This window comes from Lacerta agilis, chromosome 6 (genome assembly GCF_009819535.1).
Source record: "Lacerta agilis isolate rLacAgi1 chromosome 6, rLacAgi1.pri, whole genome shotgun sequence".
In the NCBI taxonomy this organism is placed as follows: domain Eukaryota; kingdom Metazoa; phylum Chordata; class Lepidosauria; order Squamata; family Lacertidae; genus Lacerta; species Lacerta agilis.
Window position 1 is genome coordinate 41056126 of NC_046317.1, and position 24168 is coordinate 41080293.

Here is a 24168-nt window from a genome sequence, read left to right on the forward strand (position 1 = left end):
AAGGCAATCCTGTATAGGGAAGTTTTTTAAAAAATGTTTAATGTTTTACTATGTTATTATATATGTTGGAAGCTGCCCAGAGTGGCTGGGGCAACCCAGTAAGATGTGTGGGATATAAATAAAAATTATCATTGTGGAATGGGATGTCCCTATTTTCATCGGAGAAATGTTGAAGGGTATGACAAGGAGGCTCCAGAACCTACTGCACAGTGATAGAATTCTCTGTCTTTGAAAATTCTGCAAAGTTCTACCTTAGGCAAGTTTTGAAAGTGTTCTAAATTGAAAGCTGGTATTTAGGATTTCTGTTTAGCAAGATTTTGAAGCTAACATTGTAGCTGTTAAAAGACTGTTTATTTATCATTTTTAATTGGATTTTATATATGTTTTATTGTATTATTTGGCATCACAAGACTTTGGGGCAGACTTTACAGTAAATATGAACAGATTATTTTACCATTGTTGTTGTTGTTGTTTTAAATATAGGCACTCTGTTTTTCCCTTTCCTATCCTGACATAATATTGCCAGTGTTTCAGTATTTTCAGATATAATTCCTGTGTGCTCAGAATTGTTTGCATTTTTTCTTTGAGCAAATGTGGGTGCTTTTGTCTTATCCTACCATGCTATCCCCTCTTTTCCTGTTATACGTTTGGGATCAGCTGATGATAACAGTGTTTTTACTTCAAATACTAACGTACAGGATATATTGTGTTTCATTTTCTTTGTAAGAGCTTGTATTCTCTGTTGATTATGTTACTAGCTGCTATGCCAGTTCCCTACATGAGGTTGGTCAGCTCAGGTAACCTCATAACATAAATCTACAGTTGTCAGAATGATATAAACCTCATATGATATAAATCCATGGCCAAGACAGTCAAAACTGCTGCTGACATCAGCAAGGAACTCCATCAAGGTAGGAAGAGGATAACTACTTAATGACTCTACCAGTTGCTATCAAGTCAGCTGTCTGTGCCAAGGAATATATGGCAGCTCTCAACATTGCTACCTGCTCTTTTCTGAAATCACCCAAACTCAAGCACTTTATGCATAGTTTTCTTAAAGTTAAATAATTAAATCGGGGGGTGAGGTGGGGGCTTGCCATGTAGCAATATGCCCTCATAGCTCTGTATCCTGGCCCAACTGCACTGGCTGCCAATTAGTTTCCGGGCCCAATTCAAAGTGCTCATGTTGACCTATAAAGTCTTACATGGCTCAGGACATCAATACATTAAGGACCACCTCTCTCCATACAAAACAGACACAAGTCTGAGGCTCTTCTCAATGATCCCCCTCCCCAAGAGGTTCAGAGGGTGGCAACTCAAGAAGGGGCCTTTTTGGTGGTGGCTCCCCATCTATGGAATGCTTGCTGGTGCCATCATTACATGTCTTTAGAAGACAGGCAAAAATGTTCCTGTTTACCCAGGCATTTGACCATTAAATAATCTATGGCCTGGTAAAGCTGGGGAGTGGGGGCAGAGATTGTTATTATGCCATTTATTTTTTTGATTTTTAATATGTTTTTATTATTTTGCTCCATAAAATGTGTTGTACACCACCCTGGGATCGCTTGATAAAGGGCAGTACTGTATCTAAATCAAGTTAAGGACCTTTCAATGATAAATTAGCTGATATCAAATCTCTTATAAAACCAAGACATGAATTTTAAAGGAATGCAAGGCTCCAAAACTGAGCTTGAGTTTTGAATTGGAGCTGTCAGGCACTAAAGAAATTGACATGGTGTGTAGTGGTGCTAAGGCCAGAAGGGGTTCAAATTGACTAATGACCTGTCAAATGATAGGAACATGGCAGAAGATTTTAAAATCTGCATAAGTAGCTTGTGGGAGACTGGCAAGTGATGTTATCACCGTTAGATAATAAATTGTCAAGTGGTTCAATCACAGGTGGAAGGGATAGGAAAACAGCTAGTGAAGCTCTTGACTTCAGTCTCTACCATCATTTGGAAATGATGACGAGGTGCAGATTCTTTGGGAGCAGCAGTAGAATAAATCCCATGGAGTCAATATTTGGGTTCAAGAGGTGCCTGAACTGGCTCCTCTTCTCTTGGACCGAAGGATACTAAAGGGGCTTGCAGATGTAATCTCAGAGCCTCTGTCTATAATCCTGGAGAATTCCTGGAGAACTGGTGAGGTCCCTGTAGACTGGAGGTCCCCCATGATATTCTTGCAAGGAAGCTGATAAAATGTGGGCTGGACAAGGTAACTGTTAGGTGGAATTGTAGCTGGTTGACTGACTGAACCCAAAGAGTACTTATTAATGGTTCCTAATTATCCTGCAAAAAAGTTACAAAGTGGAGTGCTGCAAGCTTCTGTCCTGGGCCTGTTGTTGTTCAATGTCTTTATAAATGATTTGGACAAAAAAATTGAGAAGTTGCTCATCAAATTTGCAGATGACACCAAACTGGGAAGAGTGGGTAATGCTGCAGAAGACAGATTCAGAATTTAATATGACCGTAACAGATTGGAGAACTGGGCCCAAACCAACAAAATGAATTTCAATAGGGAGAAATGTAGGGTTCTGTACTAAGGCAGGAGGAACCAGCTGCACAAATATAAGATGGGGGGGGGGGACACCTAAGCTTACTAGTAGCACATGTGAAAAGGATCTATGGGTCTTAGCAGATCACAAGTTTAACATAAGTCAACTATGTGATGCAGCAGGAAAAAAAGCTAATGATATACTAGACTACATCGATAAAAGTATAGTGTCCAGATCAAGGGAAGTAATAGTCCTACTCTATTCTGCCTTGGTAAGACCACACTTGAAATACTGTGTCCAGTTCTGAGCACCACAGTTTAAGAAGGATATTGACTGACTGGAACATGTGCAGAGGACGGCAACCAAGATGATCAAGGGTATGGAAACCAAGCCTTATGAGGAGCAATTGAAGGAGCTGTGTATGTTTAGACTGGAAAAGAGGAGACTGACAGGAGATATGATGATAGCCATCTTCAAATATCTTAAGGGCTGCCACATGGAAGATGAATCAAGCTTGTTTTCTTCTGCTCTGGAGGATAGAACTCGAACCAGTGGATTCAAGTTATAGGAAAGGTGATTCCTATAAGAGCTGTTTGATAGTGCAACAGACTCCCTCAGAAGTGTGTGGACTTTCTTGGAGATTTTTAAGCAGATCCAGCCCCTGCTTAAAAACCTCCAGTGGTTTTCGGCTCAAGTGATGGGGCTAGGCAAGGAGACACAGACACTCTTGTGGGTGGACTGGGTCTACTTGCATCCTTGGATATTTCTGATGAGGATCATCCCATCTTGCAAGCTGAAATGCTTGCACTAACAGATCAATTGCCATTGCACTACATTAAACTTCTCCCAATGAGTTCTGCTTCCAACTAAATACGGCTATGGGATGTTTTATAAGTATTAATGTGATCTTTACATGTATTTTATATCTTATTGCTATTATATGCTTTGTTCCATGGTCAGTGCAATTAAATAAAAATAACGTGTAAATTAATTTTGACTTCGCTTTGCTAAAGTTCAGAGTACTACTTTCATAGCCTTTTGGCTTACTGTGTTGTCCTTGGTGCTGAAATTGCTTTTGAATCTTAACAGCAAATTGTATTTATAGGGCTATAGAATATGAGATAAATCTAGCCGGTCAAAGAGATTGGAAAGGAAGGTGGAGGTTACATAATTTTTAAAAAGTTGATTATGACTACTAGGCTTCGATTCTAAGCCATGTGTATTATTGGACTCTTTGCAGATCTGTATATGAAGCTACTTCTGTTTTGAAATATGACCTTGCTTGTATAGATTGCAGATCAGATTTTTTTTTCTTATTTAGTGAAACAGCAACTGATTATGAGAATGACAATGTGTCTTTCATTATTTTAACGCTGTCACTAAATTACAAAAAAGAAGCTTTAAATTAAAGTGAACTTTACTCAGGCAATCTTGCTGTGAAAGTGATACATTCAATGTGGAAGTGAGACAGAACTTCACTTTTTTCCTTTCATGATATGAACACAGTTTTCTAAGACTGGCATTTCTTTCTTTCTTTTCTTTTCTGTTTTTTAACCTTTCATGCTAATGTGGACTGGATGGTAGACCAATGATTTTTTTCTATGGAACTGTTTTGACATTCTTAGTATTTTTGTAAATATCAAAGAAAGGACAAAAACTGCAATTTTATTGCATTAATATTAATAATAATTTATCTGCCAGGAAAACATTTAAATATCACTTGACATTTACAGAGAAAGATTAATGTTTAATTTGCCACAAACCCTGAAATACATTGAAATAAAAGAAACTGCTTCTGTATTTGGTAAAAGGAAATAACAGAAAAAAGCTAGTCACTTGAAAATAGTCTAATCATAAGGGAGGACCAAAATATCTTTCAAAATGTCAGTATTTTAAAAGTATATGGGTGGAATTGATGGAAAGAGGGTCTCACTAACGTGATAAGCATTTAGAGTCTCCATAAATAATGAAAAATATCACATTAGAAGAGCGAAGGGGATATAACTAAGGAAATAATTTGTAAATATGATCTATTATGTAAAGAAACCAACCTAATGTGACTATTCCAATGCCATATGATATTTTAAACTACAATGCAATATATCAAGCATCCAAACAAATTTAGCAACATTAACAAGAAAAAATTCTGTTACAAACTCCTGGAACAGAGACCAGGGTGCAGATAAAAAGGAAGGTCCCTTATGCCAGTGTTTTTCAACCACTGTTCCGCGGCACACTAGTGTGCCGTGAGATGTTGCCTGGTGTGCCGTGGGAAAAACGTCCCGGCCGTTGTTGTTGCCTTCCTTCAGCCAATCAGGGTCAGCCCGCGTTTGTACACAGAGCCGAAAACAGACACCCGCCTTGCCCCAGCAGCGCCGAGGCTGCATTGCACGGCCCTGGACGCGGCAGCCGGGCCGGCCGCCTCAAAAGCGCCTCCCTCCCTCCTTCGCCCTCCCGCCGGCCAATCGTCAGGCCAATCGTCGGAGTTCCCTGTCTCCTCGGCTGTCGGCGTGGCCCTGAAGGGGTCCTGCGCGCTGCGCGCCGCGCGCCCCTTGTCGCGAGTGGGGTTCCGAGGCCAATGTAGGTGCGCACATCTTAGAAGTGGGAGGGGGGTGGAAAGAGCGGGCCGGAGATGAGGAGGAGGGAGCCGGCGGTGGGCGTGGGTGGGGGCTTGGAAATGGCGCGCGCGAGGCGGAGGCCGGGGGGGGGGGAGATAGAGAGAGGATTCAGTACCAAATTGGATGCAAAACCGCATCTATAACCTCTCAAGGGAAACGTTTCCCAAAGTGCAGTCATCTCCAACCTACATAAATTAAGAATTATTTTGCTGTTTGGAGGAAATAACAAGCCTGGCTCCTTTCAGCTGGGTGAGAGCACTTTGCTAATAAATGATGAATAATTAGGATGTGTAGGTTTCCTTTTGCATTTATTTTGCACTTGCTGGTTCAACCTCTTTGAACTTCCCAAAGCACAAGATCATCACAAAAAAGGGAATCACCACATTGGCTGGGCTCTCAAGTGTGGCATGGCAGTTAATTATATCATGTCAGGATGTTCAGGAGCTTCTCCACTCATGTCTTTGTCACAAAAAGTCACTCAGGTACAAGACTAGAGTCCCTCAGACCTTACTTGGGGCTGGACTATATTTTGAAAAAAATATGAACAAATTCCTATGTCCCACAAATAACCCAGAGATGCATTTTAAATAAAAGGACAGGTTCCAATTCTGTAAAAACACGCTGATTCCTGGACCATCCACGGGCAGCATTTAGAAGGTGATTGGGCCACATCCGACCCCCGGGTCTTAGTTTGGGGACCCCTGCTCTTAAGTCCAAGAATTATAAAATACTTTCTTTGTGTTTATTTGATTCCTATTCAAGAGAATTACTTTATATATAGTCAATATAGGCATAGAGTTAAATTTTTTAACATTTTCTAATGGTGGTGTGCCTCGTGATTTTTTTCATGAAACAAGTGTGCCTTTGCCCCAAAAAGGTTGAAAAACACTGCCTTATGCGTCCGTTATTTAGCCTGTGCTACTACACTCCACCCCAGGTTACCTCATCAATTCCCATGGGTCTCTGTACCACCTGATACTTGGTACACCCAGAACCTTAGTTTGATCCAGTTCTGTATCTCTATCTGTATCTCTAGCTGCCTATCTTATAATTTTCCTTAGATATTTCATCACTTTGTCAAGTTCACTATGTTCAACAATGAAATTCTTATCTTTTCTCCCAAGCCTCCCTTCCCTTTATACTCTGTGTATCAGTTAATATCATGACCCACTCTGCTAAACATGCACAAAGCCTTGGCTTTGCCCATATTTCCTTTCTCTTCTTTGTTCCTTATATTCATATAGTCATGTCACATCTTCCTTTTCAACACTGCAAAAATACAGCCTCACACACATGTCATCTTTCACATTGACTAGTGTCCTTCTGCTTTCTTCAGAGGAAGCTTGTCAGAAGGTTTATGGGTGCCCCTATGTCCTGTGTACACCCAGCCATAGTTCTTTCCTGATAAAAACATGCACACCTATACAGCAGCTTCTAAGGTCTACCACATGCACACACAATTTTAATGTCTATGTAGCTGTTTTCCAGGTTTGTGCCTGCTAGAGCAGCTGAAGCAACAGTGGGACCCTGCCCCAGGCTGCTGTACCCTTGTCTGATGGAGTGCACACATGCAACCTGAGACTTCTGCACAGAAATCATTATTGTGCTTCCCTCTTCAAGCCCCTCCTGGTTCTAGGAAACAACTGTCATGGTCCATTCCAGATAAGGAAGAGACACGTCTGATAGTTACCAGTAACTCTTTATTAGCAAAGAAACACTGCAGCTTCCATGGTGCTCTGGATAGACACACTCACACGCTTCTAGCCTGAAGGCAGCTGTTCACAGGTCTGGGCCCTATGAAGCAGTTGCAGCAACAGTGTGACACCACCTCCCTTCCTCTGGCTTATATACACTCCTCTGACAGGTTGTGTGTTCACAACTGTAGTGGAAACTCGCGGAAGATCTTTGTAATCACGAGGAGTCAGGTTACATGTCCTATTCCCTTTTCCTCCTCTAATTAGCAAAGTAAGGTTGCTTGTGAGGAGGATGCAATCAGTCGAGAACATCTTCAGCTGCCAATGACCTTGGCCAAGCCACACTCAGGTGCCTGATTCCCTGACCATTCGGGAATGGTGCCTGATAGCCAGGTGAAAACAATCAAACTTAAGTCAGCTATATAAGCAAGGGAATGGAGGGGACAGATTGGGGCTTCGCCACAGACTAGGTCTTGGGTGCTGTGGGGTTTCTGGTGTGAGGGATCTCTCCCGCTGCTCTCTTGAAGCCCCGGGCGGCAGAAGAGGAGGAGATTTGTGTTTGGGCGTTGGTCAGGTACGCTACGTTTGTCTGATTGTATCTAGAAAATTAAAGCATACTTTTTGTGTTCTTCTTCCATCTGTGTGTTTTATTGGATCCAGATTCAAAAAAAGGAGAACCCTGCCCCTTGGCAGAACATTTGGCGCTGTGAGCAGGATCTGGAGACAATGCCCTGGTGGAAGAAGAAAAGCCCTAGGCAGGAGGATGGCCAGAGCCACATCCCTGGTTGGCCCAGCACTAGTGCTTGGGCACCAGTGGCTCAAATTTTGAACCAGTTGACCCCACCAGTGTCATGGGATGCTGAGATGGCTGGGTTTGGAGGTGCTACCCCTATGGCTGTGTCTAAGTGTTTGCAGCTAATGGGGATAGAGAAAGGTGCGGGGCAGAAGACAGTGGGGGGGCTTGGATGGGTCCTACTCACTGCGCTCCGGAGTGTTTGGGAGCAATTAGAAGCCTCTCAGAGGAAGGTACAGCAGCAATTAGAGGACATCGCTGCTTTAAAGGACCAGCAGGCAATTCTTAAGGAGGTGCTAGAAAGCGCTCGGGGGAGGGAAGAACTGGCTAAGGAGCGGGCTGCCACTATGGCTATTCGCTTCGCTAAAATGAAACACCCAAAGCGGGTAAGAAAGAAGTGTATCCCTAACCCTCGGAAGGTTAGAGCCCTCATTGCTTCCCGGGAATGGGACCCCAAGACATGGAGTGGGGACATTTGGGATTCTAGTGATGAGGAGTCAGAATGGACAGAGGGAGAAGATGAGGGGAATGAAGAGGAATGGGTTGCTGAGGCACGTCCTCTAGTGACCAACAAGAGTAAGGGACCGCCAGGTAACCCACAGGCGGCCCAGGCCACCCGGATAGTACGGGATTACACTCAGCAGGAGTTGGCGGAAATGGCAAAGACAAACAGGCAAAAACCCGGGGAGGGGTTGAGCCAATGGCTGGTTAGGTTGTGGGACCAGGGAACTACCAGTCTTTACTTGACGGGGGAGGAGTTGGTAAAATTGGGAACCCTATCCCGTGATACATTGGTTAATCAGTTTTTGCGCATGCCTAATTTGGGTGCAACAGGTTCCCTATTTCAGTGGTGTGTAGAGGCTGTATACGCCAGATACCCCGCCCCAATGGATTGGGAAGAACAGCCAGGCCCCTGGCAAACCATTGAGGAAGCCATAGAACAGCTGCGTGGCATGGCTTTGCAGGCTGGGATCTATCAGCAAGGGTTCCAGGGACCAGAGAGTCAGCGTCTCACTGCCGGCATGAGGGCGCGGCTGTTAAAGGGCGCACCTTCACATATGCGTGGCCCATTGTTAGCGCTGCTGGGCCCCGCCCAAGGGAGACCTGTTGGTGAAGTTGCTCTCTTGATAGGACAATTAGGGGAGGCAGAGAGAGAAAATGTCGCTAAACCCCGCGCCCGAATAGCACAGGAGAAGGGAAAATCAGGGACTGATAAGAAGTCCTTCACCAGGACAGATAAAACATCCTCCACCCCTAAGGTGACGAGGAAGCAGATGTTTTTGGAATTATTGGAAGCAGGGGTTCGCAAGGAAGTTGCAGTCTGGAGCTTGTGGCAGAAAAGCCTGCAGGGGAAGCGCGTCCCCCTAGGATTTTGGTCTCGTAAATTGCCTACCGTTCAGTACACCCCTTTTGAAAAGCAGCTTTTAGCATGCTATTGGGCCTTGGTTGAAACTGCTAGGCTAACTGGATCCGACCCTGTTGTATTACGACCAGCCATTCCTATCATGGCTTGGGTGAATGATAATTCTACCAGTCCCAGGGTAGGGAGAGCTCAACAATCTTCCCTTATAAAGTGGAAGTGGTATATTGCAGAAAGAGCTAGACCTGGTTCTCATGGGGTGAGCGCACTGCAGGAGCAAGTGTTGGCTGTGACTCCTACAGGGGAAGAAATCCAAGAAATTCCTAGCTTAGAACTTAAAGATCCCCCAGCACAGGAAGCTCCCCCGTATGAGCAGGTTACTCATGACGAAGTCTGGTTCACCGATGGCTCCGCCCGTTACCAGGGAAATGAGCGAGTCTGGCGTGCCGCCGCTTTAAATCCTCGAAAACAAATTACTCTGACCAGAGGAGGAAAAGGGAAGTCCAGCCAATATGCTGAGTTAATGGCTGTATTAATGGTCATGGAACATGCAATTGAGCAAGGAGGGGATGTTGTATATATCTATACTGATTCTTGGGCTGTGTTTAAAGGGCTGACTGTATGGTTTCCAAAGTGGAAACAGGATGGCTTTTGCATCCACAACCGACCATTGTGGGGGCAGGACCTCTGGATAAAACTGGATCAAATGCTCTCAAAAGTACAAATGCACATTGGACATGTAGATGGACATACAACAGGGACACCTGTTGCCCTGTACAATCAGGCTGCTGATCGGTTAGCAAGAGTACGGACAGCTACTCCAGAAGACGAAGAAGAGGAGTTATTGGTATTAGCACGCTGGGCGCATGTCAAGGCAGGGCATCTGGGGGCCAAAGCCACCAAAGAATGGGCCATCAAGAGAGGCATTCCATGTTCAGTGAGTGCCGCTGCCACAGTGGTTGCTAATTGTCAAGTGTGCTCCCAGGTGAGACAGATGCCTCTGTCTAAGACACCCATGGGAAAATTACATCGGGGAAGTGGTCCTGGGCAAATATGGCAGATTGATTATATAGGACCCTTACCCAAATGTGGACGTTGGCAGTATGCATTAACCATGGTAGACACCTTTTCAGGGTATCTTTTGACTTACCCCTGCGCACGAGCGAACCAGCAGAACACCATAAAGGGGTTGGAGATGTTAATACGGAGGTATGGAGCGCCCCTTCAGGTACAGAGTGACAATGGGAGTCATTTTGCAGGGGGAGAGGTAAAAGATTGGGCAAATGAATGGAATATCCAGTGGATATATCATATTCCTCACCACCCACAGGCTTCTGGGTTGGTAGAACGGCTAAATGGGTTACTGAAGCAAAAGCTTAAACAGTTGACCCCCACCCATACCCTGAAGGGGTGGGGTAAAGTTCTAGATCAGGCTGAATTTGAACTAAATAGCCGTCCAATATGCGCTGGCCAAACACCATTGCAACGAATGATAAGTTTGCCAGCGCCAGCACCAGTGGAGCACCTAAAGGTCTGGAAACTCCAACCTTATGGCCAGCCACCCCTCCGAGCGACGCCCGATAGTGCTGGGGCTGACCTCATAACCCCTAAGGATGTGGTGGTACCAGCCGGAGGGCAGGTACTAGTACCCTTGGGGATTGGGGTCACCGTTCCCCATGGAACCTATGGGCGCATCGCACCTCGATCCAGCCTAGCTTTAAAAGGCTTGCAGGTTTTAGGAGGGGTGGTGGACGCCGACTACCAAGGAGAAGTAAAGGTGCTCCTCCATAATGTCAGCACTCAAGATGCATCTCTGCTAACAGGACAACGAATAGCGCAACTCATTTGCGAGCGTATCAGTGTACCCGATATTCAGGAAGCACCAGGTCCACCTCCATCTACTGTCAGGAGGAGAGGAGAGTTTGGATCTACAGATACCACTCTCACCTCTGGACAGAAGGTATGGGTGGTATACCCCGATCAGCCAAACAGGCCTGGAGAGATTGTTAGTAAGGGACCTGGGGCCACCTACTGGGTGCTTTTGGCAAATGCTACTGCACCCATATGTTTAGATGCAGCCAAGCTGAAGCGGCGAGAATAATGACTCTCCTATTTCTTTGTAATACGCCATAATAATTTTCTTATTATATGCTTCTAGGACACCATGAATTGGTGGTGGTGGGTAATAGTCTGCCTCTGTGCGCACATCTATGATCAATCGAATCCTCCTGAGTTGAACACGACTACGCTGCTGCTGTGTGAACAACCAGCTCTGTCTCAAAGGCGATGGCTCCCCGGCATCCATGGCAGATGTATGAATGTGACTGGACAGGGGACATGGATGATGTCTGGCAAACGACTGTACTTCTCCATCCCATGGACATATGATAATTTTACGCTGTCATGGTCCATCACATGGAATACAACGGATAACGCAGGGGAGTTGGCGGGATAAAGATTCCAGAGGACAGATTGAGGGGGGATCATATAGATAGTCATGAGTATAGTTTTTTCTTTGTAAATTTGATTAGAGGAATGATGTTAAAAATTAAACATGAGGGAGCAGAGTTAGTGCGAGTGATGCGAGATGTTGGGGATCTCACTGTGCATCATTGGTGGGACATATTCTCCGGATGGAGTCCCACCATGACCAATATTTTGAACCTGGCCTTGCATCCGGTTATCATTGTTTTGGTGATTATATGTATTTCCATGATCTTCACTTGTTTTTTGTTTGTTAAAATTAAGCAGCTGTATGCAAAGGTGCAACCTATGTGGGCTATACTCAATCAAATGACACCGAGGATGAAAAGGAAATAGGATATGTTAAGGGGTGGAGTGTAGTGGAAACTCGCGGAAGATCTTTGTAATCACGAGGAGTCAGGTTACATGTCCTATTCCCTTTTCCTCCTCTAATTAGCAAAGTAAGGTTGCTTGTGAGGAGGATGCAATCAGTCGAGAACATCTTCAGCTGCCAATGACCTTGGCCAAGCCACACTCAGGTGCCTGATTCCCTGACCATTCGGGAATGGTGCCTGATAGCCAGGTGAAAACAATCAAACTTAAGTCAGCTATATAAGCAAGGGAATGGAGGGGACAGATTGGGGCTTCGCCACAGACTAGGTCTTGGGTGCTGTGGGGTTTCTGGTGTGAGGGATCTCTCCCGCTGCTCTCTTGAAGCCCCGGGCGGCAGAAGAGGAGGAGATTTGTGTTTGGGCGTTGGTCAGGTACGCTACGTTTGTCTGATTGTATCTAGAAAATTAAAGCATACTTTTTGTGTTCTTCTTCCATCTGTGTGTTTTATTGGATCCAGATTCAAAAAAAGGAGAACCCTGCCCCTTGGCAGAACAACAACCTGAGACTTATCCTGCATTGAAGTCATCCATGCTCTTCCCTTTTCCAGCCCTTCCTGTTTTTAGGAGACAGTGGGGTGAGGGAAAGTGGGGAATCTACTGACCCTCGCCTGAACCATCCCTTCTTCCTCTGCCACATCCTGTGTGCCTTTCTCTGCCTCAGACTGCCCTGATTCCTTCTCCTTCCCCAGGCTCTTGTCTTGCAGGTTGTGTGACATCCCATAAATCACTGGTCCCCTCTCCTGGGTCACTCCCCTGGTCCCCTGCCTCCACTACACTCTCTTCAGAATCCTGCCAATCCCTGACAACAATGGAGCCGGGGTCAGTGGAGATTTGACCGGCCCGGCCCTCACCTGAACAGCCTCTTCCTCTGCTTCCAACCCATCCTTTCCCTTTCCCTTTCCCTTTCCCCTTCCCCTTCTCCAAAGGCATGAAATGGGAAAGCAGGAATGGTGGGAGGCATGTTGAATGCCATGGATGAGGGGGTAGTCCTACCCCTGCTTTGATGGTTGGGGTGGGTGAGCAGTAGAACTAAATCAGGGACCAAAAAGACAAATGAACTGGCAGCTGTTCTGCTTTCCTTGGTTGCTGCAGCCACAATTCTGTGGATCCATCCTTTCACATGTTTAATTTCCATCTGTAAGGAGCATGGGCAGTGGGAACAGGGCTCCAGGAGGCAGTTGATGGTTTGGAGAGCTGGCAGAGAAAAGAGGGATTATACAAGCTTCTCTCCCACTCACTCCCATTGCTATCTCTCCTTTCCTCCTCTTTGAGCTTTGGCTACCCCATTCGTATAAAACTCGGGGAACCACATTCTTTTTAAAAAGTACTTCATTTATAATTCTCATCAAACAGTAAAAACAATAGGAGTGTAAGATAAAAACCAAGGGCCTTCAGCCATTTTCTCCAAAGGCCTGGAAAAACAGATAAATTTTAACTTGACAGAACCCCCAAACTATAGTTGCTCCCTAAACCTCCTGGCTGGGTGCCACAATTTTATTCATTTATTTATATGACAAATATATTGCCTATAGTGAAAATCTTCAAGCAATTTACATGAAAACAGTCTGTTTTATCACACAAATTGCAGCATTTGGAACAACTGGTCCCTTTTTTCAGCAACTAGATGCATGTTCTGTGAATACTTACTAACGTTTCCCCTCCCTTTTGTAGGAGTGTTGGTGGTGAAGCAGTTAGGCTTTTACTGGGAAAACACACTTTGTAGGACCCCAGAGGGGGAAACAAAGTGGGATAGCAGCTTAGGTGTTTAGCTGGATCTATGACTTTCAAGATTTTGTCTCCATTACAGACTTGGCTGTACTTGGTTCATAAGTTTTGTGACTTAAGAGCAACAGAAAGCTCCAAATATACTCTGTGCATCTCAAGAGAGCATGGTGATAATGGTGACAGTATCTGCATACCCATAGGGGCCAACGCCATCTACTTACAGACACCAAGAATAGCTTTTTTTAAAAAAAACAAATGCTTTCTGAATAGTGGTGTATATGGTGAATATGATTTTTTAAAAGTTTTCTTCCTTTTTATAATTTTGTTGTCTGAAAAAATGGATTTGATTGCTTCCCATCACTGTATTTATCTTTTTTCATGAGTAAAAAATGAAATGTGTCACATTTTTTGAGAAGTTTCCGCTTTCACTTAGAATATAATCTATATAATTGCTTCATTTTATCACCTCAGTTTTGTTATCTTTTCAGTAGCATTCAGCTGATTGCCCATTCTAGAATGAATATTAAAGTTCAATGCTTTTTTAAAAAGTTTATTTGAAAACATAGATTAATTCTGCTTGGCTATCTTGAGCACAATTTCAGACTCCGAGCTCCATAAATGATGTATGTATTATGCAATTCTGCACATTTGTTCCCAGGTTGTTTTTATTTAAGGGGTTTGTATAGATTGAAATGCAGCTGCAAGTGTATTAATGATTTTCTATTGCCATCTTGTCCAGATTTTTATTGTTCAGATGAAAAATAGTATTTTGAGGCCTGGCAATGTAGTGACAAAAACAGAGGAGTACTTTATATATTTCTTTTGAAAAACTACTCAAAATTGCCTTGGCTACTTCTATTCACGTGTATTTTTAAGAATGGATTAACTGTGAGCTTTCAGTTAAGGTTTAATTCTTTTTTCTTCTGTTCACCATGGTGCTCACTTTTCTCTATTTAGTCAAACCAGAATTATATTCCTGCAAGCAAGGCACACAATAGCCAAATGTTCTAGGTGCAAAAGAGGGCATCTGACCTTTTGTTACTAAGCTTTGACAGGTGCAACCTATTTTCGTCCAAATGGTGTTAATTTGCGTGTGTAAATTCATCCCCTGAAATCTGTATTCTGTATAGCAACCACAGGGGAATTGATCATAATCATGAATAGTGTAATGGACAGCTGAGAGAGATAATTACTGATATTTCAACACATTCATGCCTGCAAGTTGGATTTTTGAGTACACTCCTGTTTTCATTGCTTGTTAGGGAAGCCAAAGTTAGTTATTCGTTGCTGGACAAAAAAAAAGGTGTCTGCAAAAGTTCATGTGCAAGGAATAGCACATTGTTACAAATTAGTTTCCTTTACCATTTCTGGCAAACTCATTACAAAGTAATCGTGACCTGTGTTGAAGTGCACTTCCTCTGGGACCAATAACTGTAAATAAGCAGGGCTGCAAGCTGGCTGATAAGTTGTTGTTCTGAAGATAACAGTCCTTTTTAGCAGTGTGTTTGACCTTTTTCCTTTATATTGCCTGAGGCTTGTCAAAGACCCTCAAGGTCTATTTTTCATCTTAAAATTCTCTGTAGAAAAGCAAAATGTGTGGTTTAAGATGATTTTAGGATTGCTTAACATATCTGTGTTTTCTTGCATTTTTATATTAATTGTTGGCATACTTAAAAACTCCAGCTAGCATTTACTGGAACAGGATTTCTTTTGTCCTGAAATGCAGCCTTTCTTATTGATCTAGGATGCACCTTGTTTTAGTATTTGATGAAGAGTTAAGTTCATTTTATAGGTTAAATAAAATGGTAGTAATCATGTGTGTGTGTATTCCTAGTGACATTCATCTTTAGAATTAGTTTACAGTGTTTGTATTTTAAAAATGATACAGAACATTATTCTGAGGAAGTTGTTCCTTGTGAATTCCAATATGAACTGACCTGACCCACACCTCAGAGACTAATGTGCAAATCAGAGTGCAGTTATCCCTCATATTCCATATTTTCCTGAATTTTGTAGTAGTTATTTACTCAAAAAGTACCAAAATGCATATGAAATGCATATTATATGATAAAATTCATCTAGAAATGTAAGAAATGTTCAAAAATATCTATTTAGACATCAACTTGTATGCAGTTAGGAGTAAAGTTGAACTTAGTCCTAAGTAAACATGCATAAAATAGTACTATAAATTATTAATCTCTTATTGCAGAACAGATTGATTTTTTTTCCACAAAAATAGTCTGTCTCCTTGATACAATAGACATATGGAATAAAATATTAATATTTTAATACATATATAGTTTCTGTTCAATAGTTTTTAATGCATTTCAGTGAAAATAACAGCATTATATTCTGTGCCAGATACCATTTTTTTACAATTCTTTTAAAATTAAAAGATGAAAATTAAAACATTGTTTTAAAAATCCCACTATATACTAAACAAGATTTTATTTAAAAACGACCTTCTAACTTTATGTCATAAGCTTAGTACAGGTATTCGTGACCCTTTCAGTTAATTAATCTAAAGGTATTGGCCACTCTATTTCTGCCACCAGCAGAATGATTCTTTATTACAGGTGATGTTCATGGGCGTAGCCAAGGCGGAACAGGGGGCAATCAAGTAAAAAAAAATTACTGAGGTTTTGCCCCCCCCAACATAAAACCTCCCCCCCCCCAATCCTGGCTATGCCCATGGCAATGTCCTGAACTTTGTTCCAGTTACAGGTGGGTAGCCGTGTTGGTCTGCCATAGTCAAAACAAAATCGAAAATTCTTTCTAGTAGCACCTTAGAGACCAACTGAGTTTGTTCCTGGTATGAGCTTTCGTGTGCATGCACACTTCTTCAGATACACTGAAACAGAAGTCACCAGATCCTTAAATATAGTGGGGGAGTGGGGAGGGGTATTACTCAGAAGGGTGGTGGGAATGGGTGATAGGCTGATAAGTGTGGAAAACCTGTTGACGACTCTAAACGGCTGCAATTAGTCTTGCAGGGAAAGGCAAGGGGTGAGATGGCTAAAGATGGCTTTGTTATGTATAATGAGATAAGAATCCAATGTCTTTGTTCAAACCAGGTTTCTCCATGGTTTTAAGTTTGGTGATTAGTTGCAATTCAGCCACTTCTCTTTCCAGTCTATTTCTGAGTAATACCCCTCCCCACTCCCCCACTATATTTAAGGATCTGGTGACTTCTGTTTCAGTGTATCTGAAGAAGTGTGCATGCACACGAAAGCTCATACCAGGAACAAACTCAGTTGGTCTCTAAGGTGCTACTAGAAAGAATTTTCGATTTTGTTTTGACTATGGCAGACCAACACGGCTACCCACCTGTAACTGGAACTATGGAAGGCACCACATTGAGCCGCATGAAATGGAAGTCCATAAATCTCACAAAGAAACTGGCACAGATACAGACAGACATCTCCTTTCTAACCAAATGCAAAAACCTGGACATCCTACCCAAGGGTCTTAGAATTAAGAACCCCCTGCAATCAACTTATCCCACTGAACATTCCAAGAAACTGTGCCACACTCTCTCCAAGAAGCTGCTCAAACATCTGATCAGCGTTCTGTACTCCAAACAGAAGAAAATAAAGGAGGAACTCTCTGTACTGGACAACTCTATTAGGATCCACCCAGCTTGGCAGGAGTTCCACAAGGAAAAGCAAACCATTTATCACTCTCAACTGGAGTTACTGAAAAAACAGAAAAACAAAAAACTTTCTAACCTTTCCAACCTACAGGCTACCAATCAAAACAAGAAGATCAACAATATCGTCAATCTCTCACAGCAAACTCTCAGCCCAGGTGAGGAATCTATCCTTTCACGTGGACTATCATTCTGCCCTGCCAAATCCCCACAGATGATTCAGTTCTATGGGGACTTGGAAGCATTTTTCTGCCGTTTACGCCTGAAGGAGTACTTCCAACACACACAAGAACAAGACAAAGAACAAACAACATCTTCACAACACAACATCTCTCAACCTACTGGGGAACATCCACCACCCTCCAAACACATTAATGAACAGAACATTGACCACCAACCACCACCGAAAAAATGTTACACTAAAAGGGACTCCACATGGACCCCTCCTGATGGACGCAATACCACACTAGATCTGTACATCGATTGCTTCCGCCGCAGAATCCAAACAGATGTGACCAGAAAACACCATCGCTTACAACAAAATCTAAACCATGCTGAAAGGAGAGCCATAGATAATCTCAGGAACAACCCAGACATTATAATTAAAGAGGCGGACAAGGGTGGAGCTGTTGTCATCATGAACAAAACTGATTACATCCAGGAGGCTCACAGACAACTTTCCAATACCACCTTTTACATAAAATTGGACTCAGACCCCACGGAAGAATACAAAAAAGAACTGAACAAGATTGTTAAGGAGCTACCCCCACACATCCAAGAACAGATCCTCATGAACACACCAGCAGAACCTCGACCAGGAACTTTCTATCTTCTACCCAAAATACACAAACCAGGAAATCCAGGACGCCCCATCATCTCAGGTATTGGCACCATTACAGTGGGGGTTTCCGGTTATATGGACTCTGTTCTGAAACCATATGCCATCAGTGCTCCCAGCTACGTACGTGACACCACAGATTTTCTGAGAAAAATACAATCTTTGAATAACCTTCCTAACAATGCTATTCTAGTCACTATGGATGTGGAATCTCTGTATACCAACATCCCACACAACGATGGTTTACAGGCTATAAGGAACACCATTTCAGATAAAACCACAGCAGACTTTGCTACGAAACTCTGTCATTTTGTCCTTACCCACAACAACTTCAAATTTGGTGAGGACCTGTTCCTTCAGATCAACGGCACAGCAATGGGCACCCGCATGGCCCCACAGTATGCCAACATCTTCATGGCAGATTTAGAACAACGTTTCCTAAACTCCTACCCACTCAAACCTCTCTTGTACCTGCGTTACATTGATGATATTTTTATTATCTGGACACATGGTCAACAGACCCTGGACACCTTCCACAAGACATTCAATGACTTTCACCCCACCATCAACCTAACTATGAACCAATCTATGCAAGAAATACACTTTTTGGACACTACTATAAAAATACAGGATGGACACATAGACACCACCTTATACCGTAAACCAACTGACCGACAAACATATCTACATGCTTCTAGCTACCATCCCAAACATACCAAACAATCCATTGTATATAGCCAGGCCCTACGTTACAGCCGCATCTGTTCCAACTCTACAGACAGAGACTCTCACCTAAGAGATCTACAGCAAACCTTTTTAGAACTAAAATATCCACCTGATGAAGTTAAACAACAGATCGACAGAGCCAGACTGATACCCAGAGAGAACTTGCTGCAAGACAGACCCAAAAAAGAAAATAACAGAACACCACTAGTCATCACATACAGCTCCCAAGTTAAAACAGTACAACGCATCATCAGAGATCTACAACCTCTCCTAGACAATGACAATTCTCTTTCTCAAGCTCTGGGAGGAAGACCCTTCATCGCATACAAACAGCCACCCAATCTCAAACAGCTCCTCACCCACAATAATACAAAAACAGGACTCAACATGGACACTGGTACCAGAGCCTGCAATAAACCCAGATGCCAACTTTGCTGCCACATAAACCCGGATAACACCATTACTGGTCCCAACAACATCAAACACACCATCTCAGGACTATTTAATTGCTCATCTTCCAACATTGTGTATGCAATCAAATGCCAACAGTGCCCTTCAGCTCTCTATATTGGACAAACAGGCCAAACCCTACGCCAAAGGATAAATGGACATAAATCTGATATCAGGAATCACAAGACAGAGAAACCAGTAGGAGAACACTTCAATCTCCCAGGACATTCTATAAAAGATCTCAAAGTAGCTGTCTTAATACAAAGAAATTTCAGAAATAGACTGGAAAGAGAAGTGGCTGAATTGCAACTAATCACCAAACTTAAAACCATGGAGAAACCTGGTTTGAACAAAGACATTGGATTCTTATCTCATTATACATAACAAAGCCATCTTTAGCCATCTCACCCCTTGCCTTTCCCTGCAAGACTAATTGCAGCCGTTTAGAGTCGTCAACAGGTTTTCCACACTTATCAGCCTATCACCCATTCCCACCACCCTTCTGAGTAATACCCCTCCCCACTCCCCCACTATATTTAAGGATCTGGTGACTTCTGTTTCAGTGTATCTGAACTTTGTTATTACTTTTCTTTTGAATATGAATTTACCTAACATAATGCTCAGATGTACTACAAATTAAATGTCATTTCCTTCAAAGGTAGTTCTACTGCCCAGAATGTAAGACCAGGTTATGCATGTATACAGAATGTGCTTGTCCAACTCTTGGACAGTAATAATAGTCTAGCACCAACTTAGCACCAAATGATACTTTATGACTGTGAAAATGTGAGTCAAATCCAGAGAAGAAGAAAGAAGCATCTGTGCAATCCTTGACCTTGTCTTGCCAATCATTGGAAAGTTTTACATTCCAATTACGCCTTAGCTTATGTGAAGATGGAATAATTTTTAAAACCTTGTAGCTGACATGACTTCTAAAGCTCTCATTCCACAAGCCACCATGTTAAATGCCAAGTAGCTAACTATTTCAAGTGGTATTGGAATTGCTGACCCAATTCTAAATCAGACTATGGAGATTTATCATTACAATTTATTATTGGGCATTCTGGAAACATGAGACACAAATGGTAGTTTATTATTTTTATTTTTACTTATTTTTTTTACCATATGTCAGAAAGAGATGGTGCCCCAAGGATCCAAGCTTTCACGTTTTGTTCTGTTAGTGGCATGTCCAGCCAAGGGAGGTGGATGTCCTTTGCTCAAGAGAGTATACCAGAAATAGCCCCAACTTTTGTTCACACCTAGGGTGTGCCTTTCTTTCATATTCAAATCCAAACAGTGGCACTCCTGCCATTATCAAGAGTGAATTTACTCTACCTATTCATTACTTGAAGGAGACTCAGCAGGAATTCCCAAAGGGGAGGGGACAAGGAGGTTACCAGGGTATAAGTGACCAATCACAGGGAGTGGTCCTGGGTGAACGCTTTGCTGCAGGGTCATGGTCTGCATGCTCAGCCCCACCCCCCAATACCCCAGAGGATGGGGGAGAAGTACACCCAATCCTTGGCTAGGAAACTACTGTGTGAAGCAGCTGACATGGCCAGGGGTGCTCCCCTGTATACAATGAATAAACTCATCTGCCCCCACTTATTAATTGGCTCTTGATTTGCTGATCTTATATTTCAGTAAATATAACCATTCTGCCAGTATGTTGGCACTAGAGGCTTCTTCAGGAATGTGTGGGCTGTCCTGAGTAAGGCATTGTGAACATTGTTATATTGTAAACAGCTCATCTGAAAAGATAAATACTCTTTCTTTCTTTCTAGAAATGAAATGTGCTCACAGCCAACAGTTGTGGATTAGAATTTTCCATATACCTGTAAATTTATTGAGTCCTTTGGTGGAATATTTCTCTAAGAGAGGCATCACTGATCAAAGGGCTTTTCTGGAATGTGTTAACATAGCATTCTGTTTTATAATATTTTTTAGGTAACCTTGGACGTGTGGACTATATTACTGAATTTGAGTATGACCTGTTTATCAGACCAGATACATGTAATCCCCGTTTTCGAGTCTGGTTCAATTTCACAGTTGAAAATGTGAAAGAATCTCAGGTAAGTGCAATTTAAATGAGAATGAAGTAAACTTTTGCTTGACAACTAGAAATGTTCTGAATATTTAGATAGCTGTTGTTTTCTGGCTGCTCTGTAGCTGAATTAGAGATGGCCTGTACTATACTGTTGCTATTTAGACCTGTTAATTTGACAAGAAACTTGTTTCCCAGGTGGTAAAATGTGTCTCTCTTATATATCCTGGGCTGAGTAAGATATTTGGCTAAAAGATACCTTAAACTGGGTCTGAAGATCTCATGCTATGGTTACTGCTAGTCTGTCACTCCTAGTTGCTTGCCTCAAACCAGTGTACCAGCTGTCTAGGAGATATGTAAACTGATTACTTTTAAACCAGTTTTTCCTATTTATACTTCTGTCTGTTGGTAACTAGCTTGTTATACTCCAATACACATTATAATAGGATGTAGGATGCATTCTCAGCTTCCTTTTATGGTTCACCTCTTATCTCTGCCTTGGTTGTCCCCTAACGATCAGATATGTGCATTCACAAACAGCCAAAGTACATTGGCTGTATTCGGTTCCTTTGTGGGTGTGTTTGTGCTTGCCTCCAAGAGAGTTTTCATTTTGCTATGTTTAAGATTTAAGACACCATTTTAGCAGAGCACCTAGTTGAACACTTTGCCATTTGTTATTGAGCACAGATGAAATGTCATCTTGGTAAAAAAATTCCAGTAACATTTTTAGAAAGGAACTATAAACAATTCACATATGGATGACTTTGTGAACTTTTTCCTATAATGTTTTCTTTTTGTACAGTTACTGGTTGTTTTAGCTTGGTTCTTTTTTAAAAAAAAAAATCAATATTTTAATAGAAAGACACCATTTTACTTAAGCTTTCAAGAAGTGTAAGACTATCCTTGCACAAATTTTTGTGAAAGATCAATTGCATGTGGACAACCTTGCCTTCATGCTCATCTAGTAGCTGTACATTATAGAAAGTGTGTCTGTGGATAGTGGTGGAGGCAGATCATAGGACACATGAGTTAAGGTTAAGAAATGTCTCCTTGGACTGCACAAGAGCCAAATGATTAATCACAATGTTGGCAAGACAAACTATAAAATGTTTTGTTCCTGATGGACAACTAATTGTAAGGGGGGGGGAATGGAGAAAGATGTTTGATTAGAGAACAAGAGCAACACAGTGTGATAGTATAAATAAAACCCAGGAAAATGTGACAGATCTTAAATATTGTCTGTCTGCTTGGCATGTAGAGGTTCTTCAGTTGGGAAAAATTCCTCCCTGGTCCTGAATGTGTCAACCATAAAACCATAGCAAAGTCAAGCAAAGCACAACACAATGAAAAGGGGCGCCAATCTTGAGATAAGGGAAGGTGGGTGGAAGATCCTAAAAAACCATTGTGGTCCCTGGCAAAGGTCAGGGCAGTTTTATTCCAGGGAGTCAGACCCGCCCCCAGGCTCCACCCCCTCACCCACCTGTGATTGGCCAGTTGTGCCCAGTGGACGAATTTGAATCCAATAGCTGGTGGGAGAGGCTGTTGCTTCTCCCATCAGCTGTTGGAGCCTGGGACTGAAGAGCCTGGGACCAGCGGATGGCAGTGGGACTGTCCCAGGCCATATACACCACATCACCTTCAAGTAGGTGAGTGGATGTTGTGCAGATTTAACCCAGTGATACTACTTTGCTTTTCTTGCATAGTTCTTTCCTTAATGTACATTTTGTCAGTACTAATATGGCCCAGATGTTTACAATATGTAGGTCTGTATACATGTATGTCTGTGTATGATTTTGTATCATTATGTCTTGCCTGAAAAAATCCCATAACTAAAATAACATTTTAAATGGAAGAATTATTTAATAATAACAAATATTCTACCATAAAAAAATTTGTATTCCTCTTTTATATGACTATCCTATGTTACAAGAAAAAAAATGAAATGTGTTATCAAAATTTGTGGTGCTGCATAGATGATTGGTCCCATTCCCCTGTTTTGTTCCTTAGTCAACAATGATGAGATTGTAAAGCCATGAGATGATTGAGTACCTGTCTCAATGAGCACCAAGATCTCATGTAGAGATACAATATATATCTAGAGTTCACAGGATATTTGTTTTCATGGTTGTATACATGAAAAAGAATGGGTTCACTATTAACTTTGACTTGTGAGGTCTGTTTTTATAATATGTCTTCCTGCAATCTTCTTTTTTTATCTCTCAAATTTCCGTTAAAATGAGTCCTACATGAATATAATGAAATCTTAAGCATCTCTCAGACTGGGCAACACCAGACACTGCAACCTTAGTGTATTAAATAAATGCTACAAATTGTTGTATCAAATGTATGTGGTGTGTTTTTTGTCAACTGTATTGTGTCATATAAGAAACATATATTGTAAAAGTGTCTTTGTTGTACTCTGAACAGGTTTTAAAATCATTTTAAGTGATTTATTTAAGATTATAAAATATAATTGAACCTTCTTCATAACCCCTCCTTAATGGCATTAGAGTTGCAGTCCAGTTCATAGTTAAGCATGTTTAAATGTCATTATTTCAATGTAGTAGCTCTTGATTAACTTGATATAACACACTTATGATAAGCTTACTTATTGATGTTACATTTATTATTGTTATTGATGTGGCACAGAGAATGAAAAGAAAGCAAACTATGTTTTCAAGATCATTAATCTGCCTGTGATACCAGTATACAATTGTATGGCCTGCTACAGAGATTCTATCATGAAGAGTTTGCAGTCCTTTGACAAGGATAGCTTTGCATAGATTTTTGTTTGTTGCAAAGGACTGAACTCCACAAAATCCCTTTACAACTCCAAGTCTATAATTGTTTATTTGCATAATTAAACCTACAAAGAGATTACTTAAAAGAAAAACTTTTTCACAAATATACTGCCCTGGGTTT

The 24168-nt window shown here is 42.0% G+C and overlaps 1 protein-coding gene across 1 annotated transcript in view; it reads left to right on the plus strand.

Annotated features, from left to right (window-relative positions):
- The window catches only part of BEND5 (BEN domain containing 5), a 449709-nt gene that overhangs the window by 14352 nt on the left and 411189 nt on the right, over positions 1-24168 (plus strand). The window contains exon 3 of the mRNA XM_033152183.1: positions 21150-21274. Coding sequence (XP_033008074.1) covers positions 21150-21274 — 125 coding nt within the window. The remainder of the gene's footprint in view (positions 1-21149; positions 21275-24168) is intronic.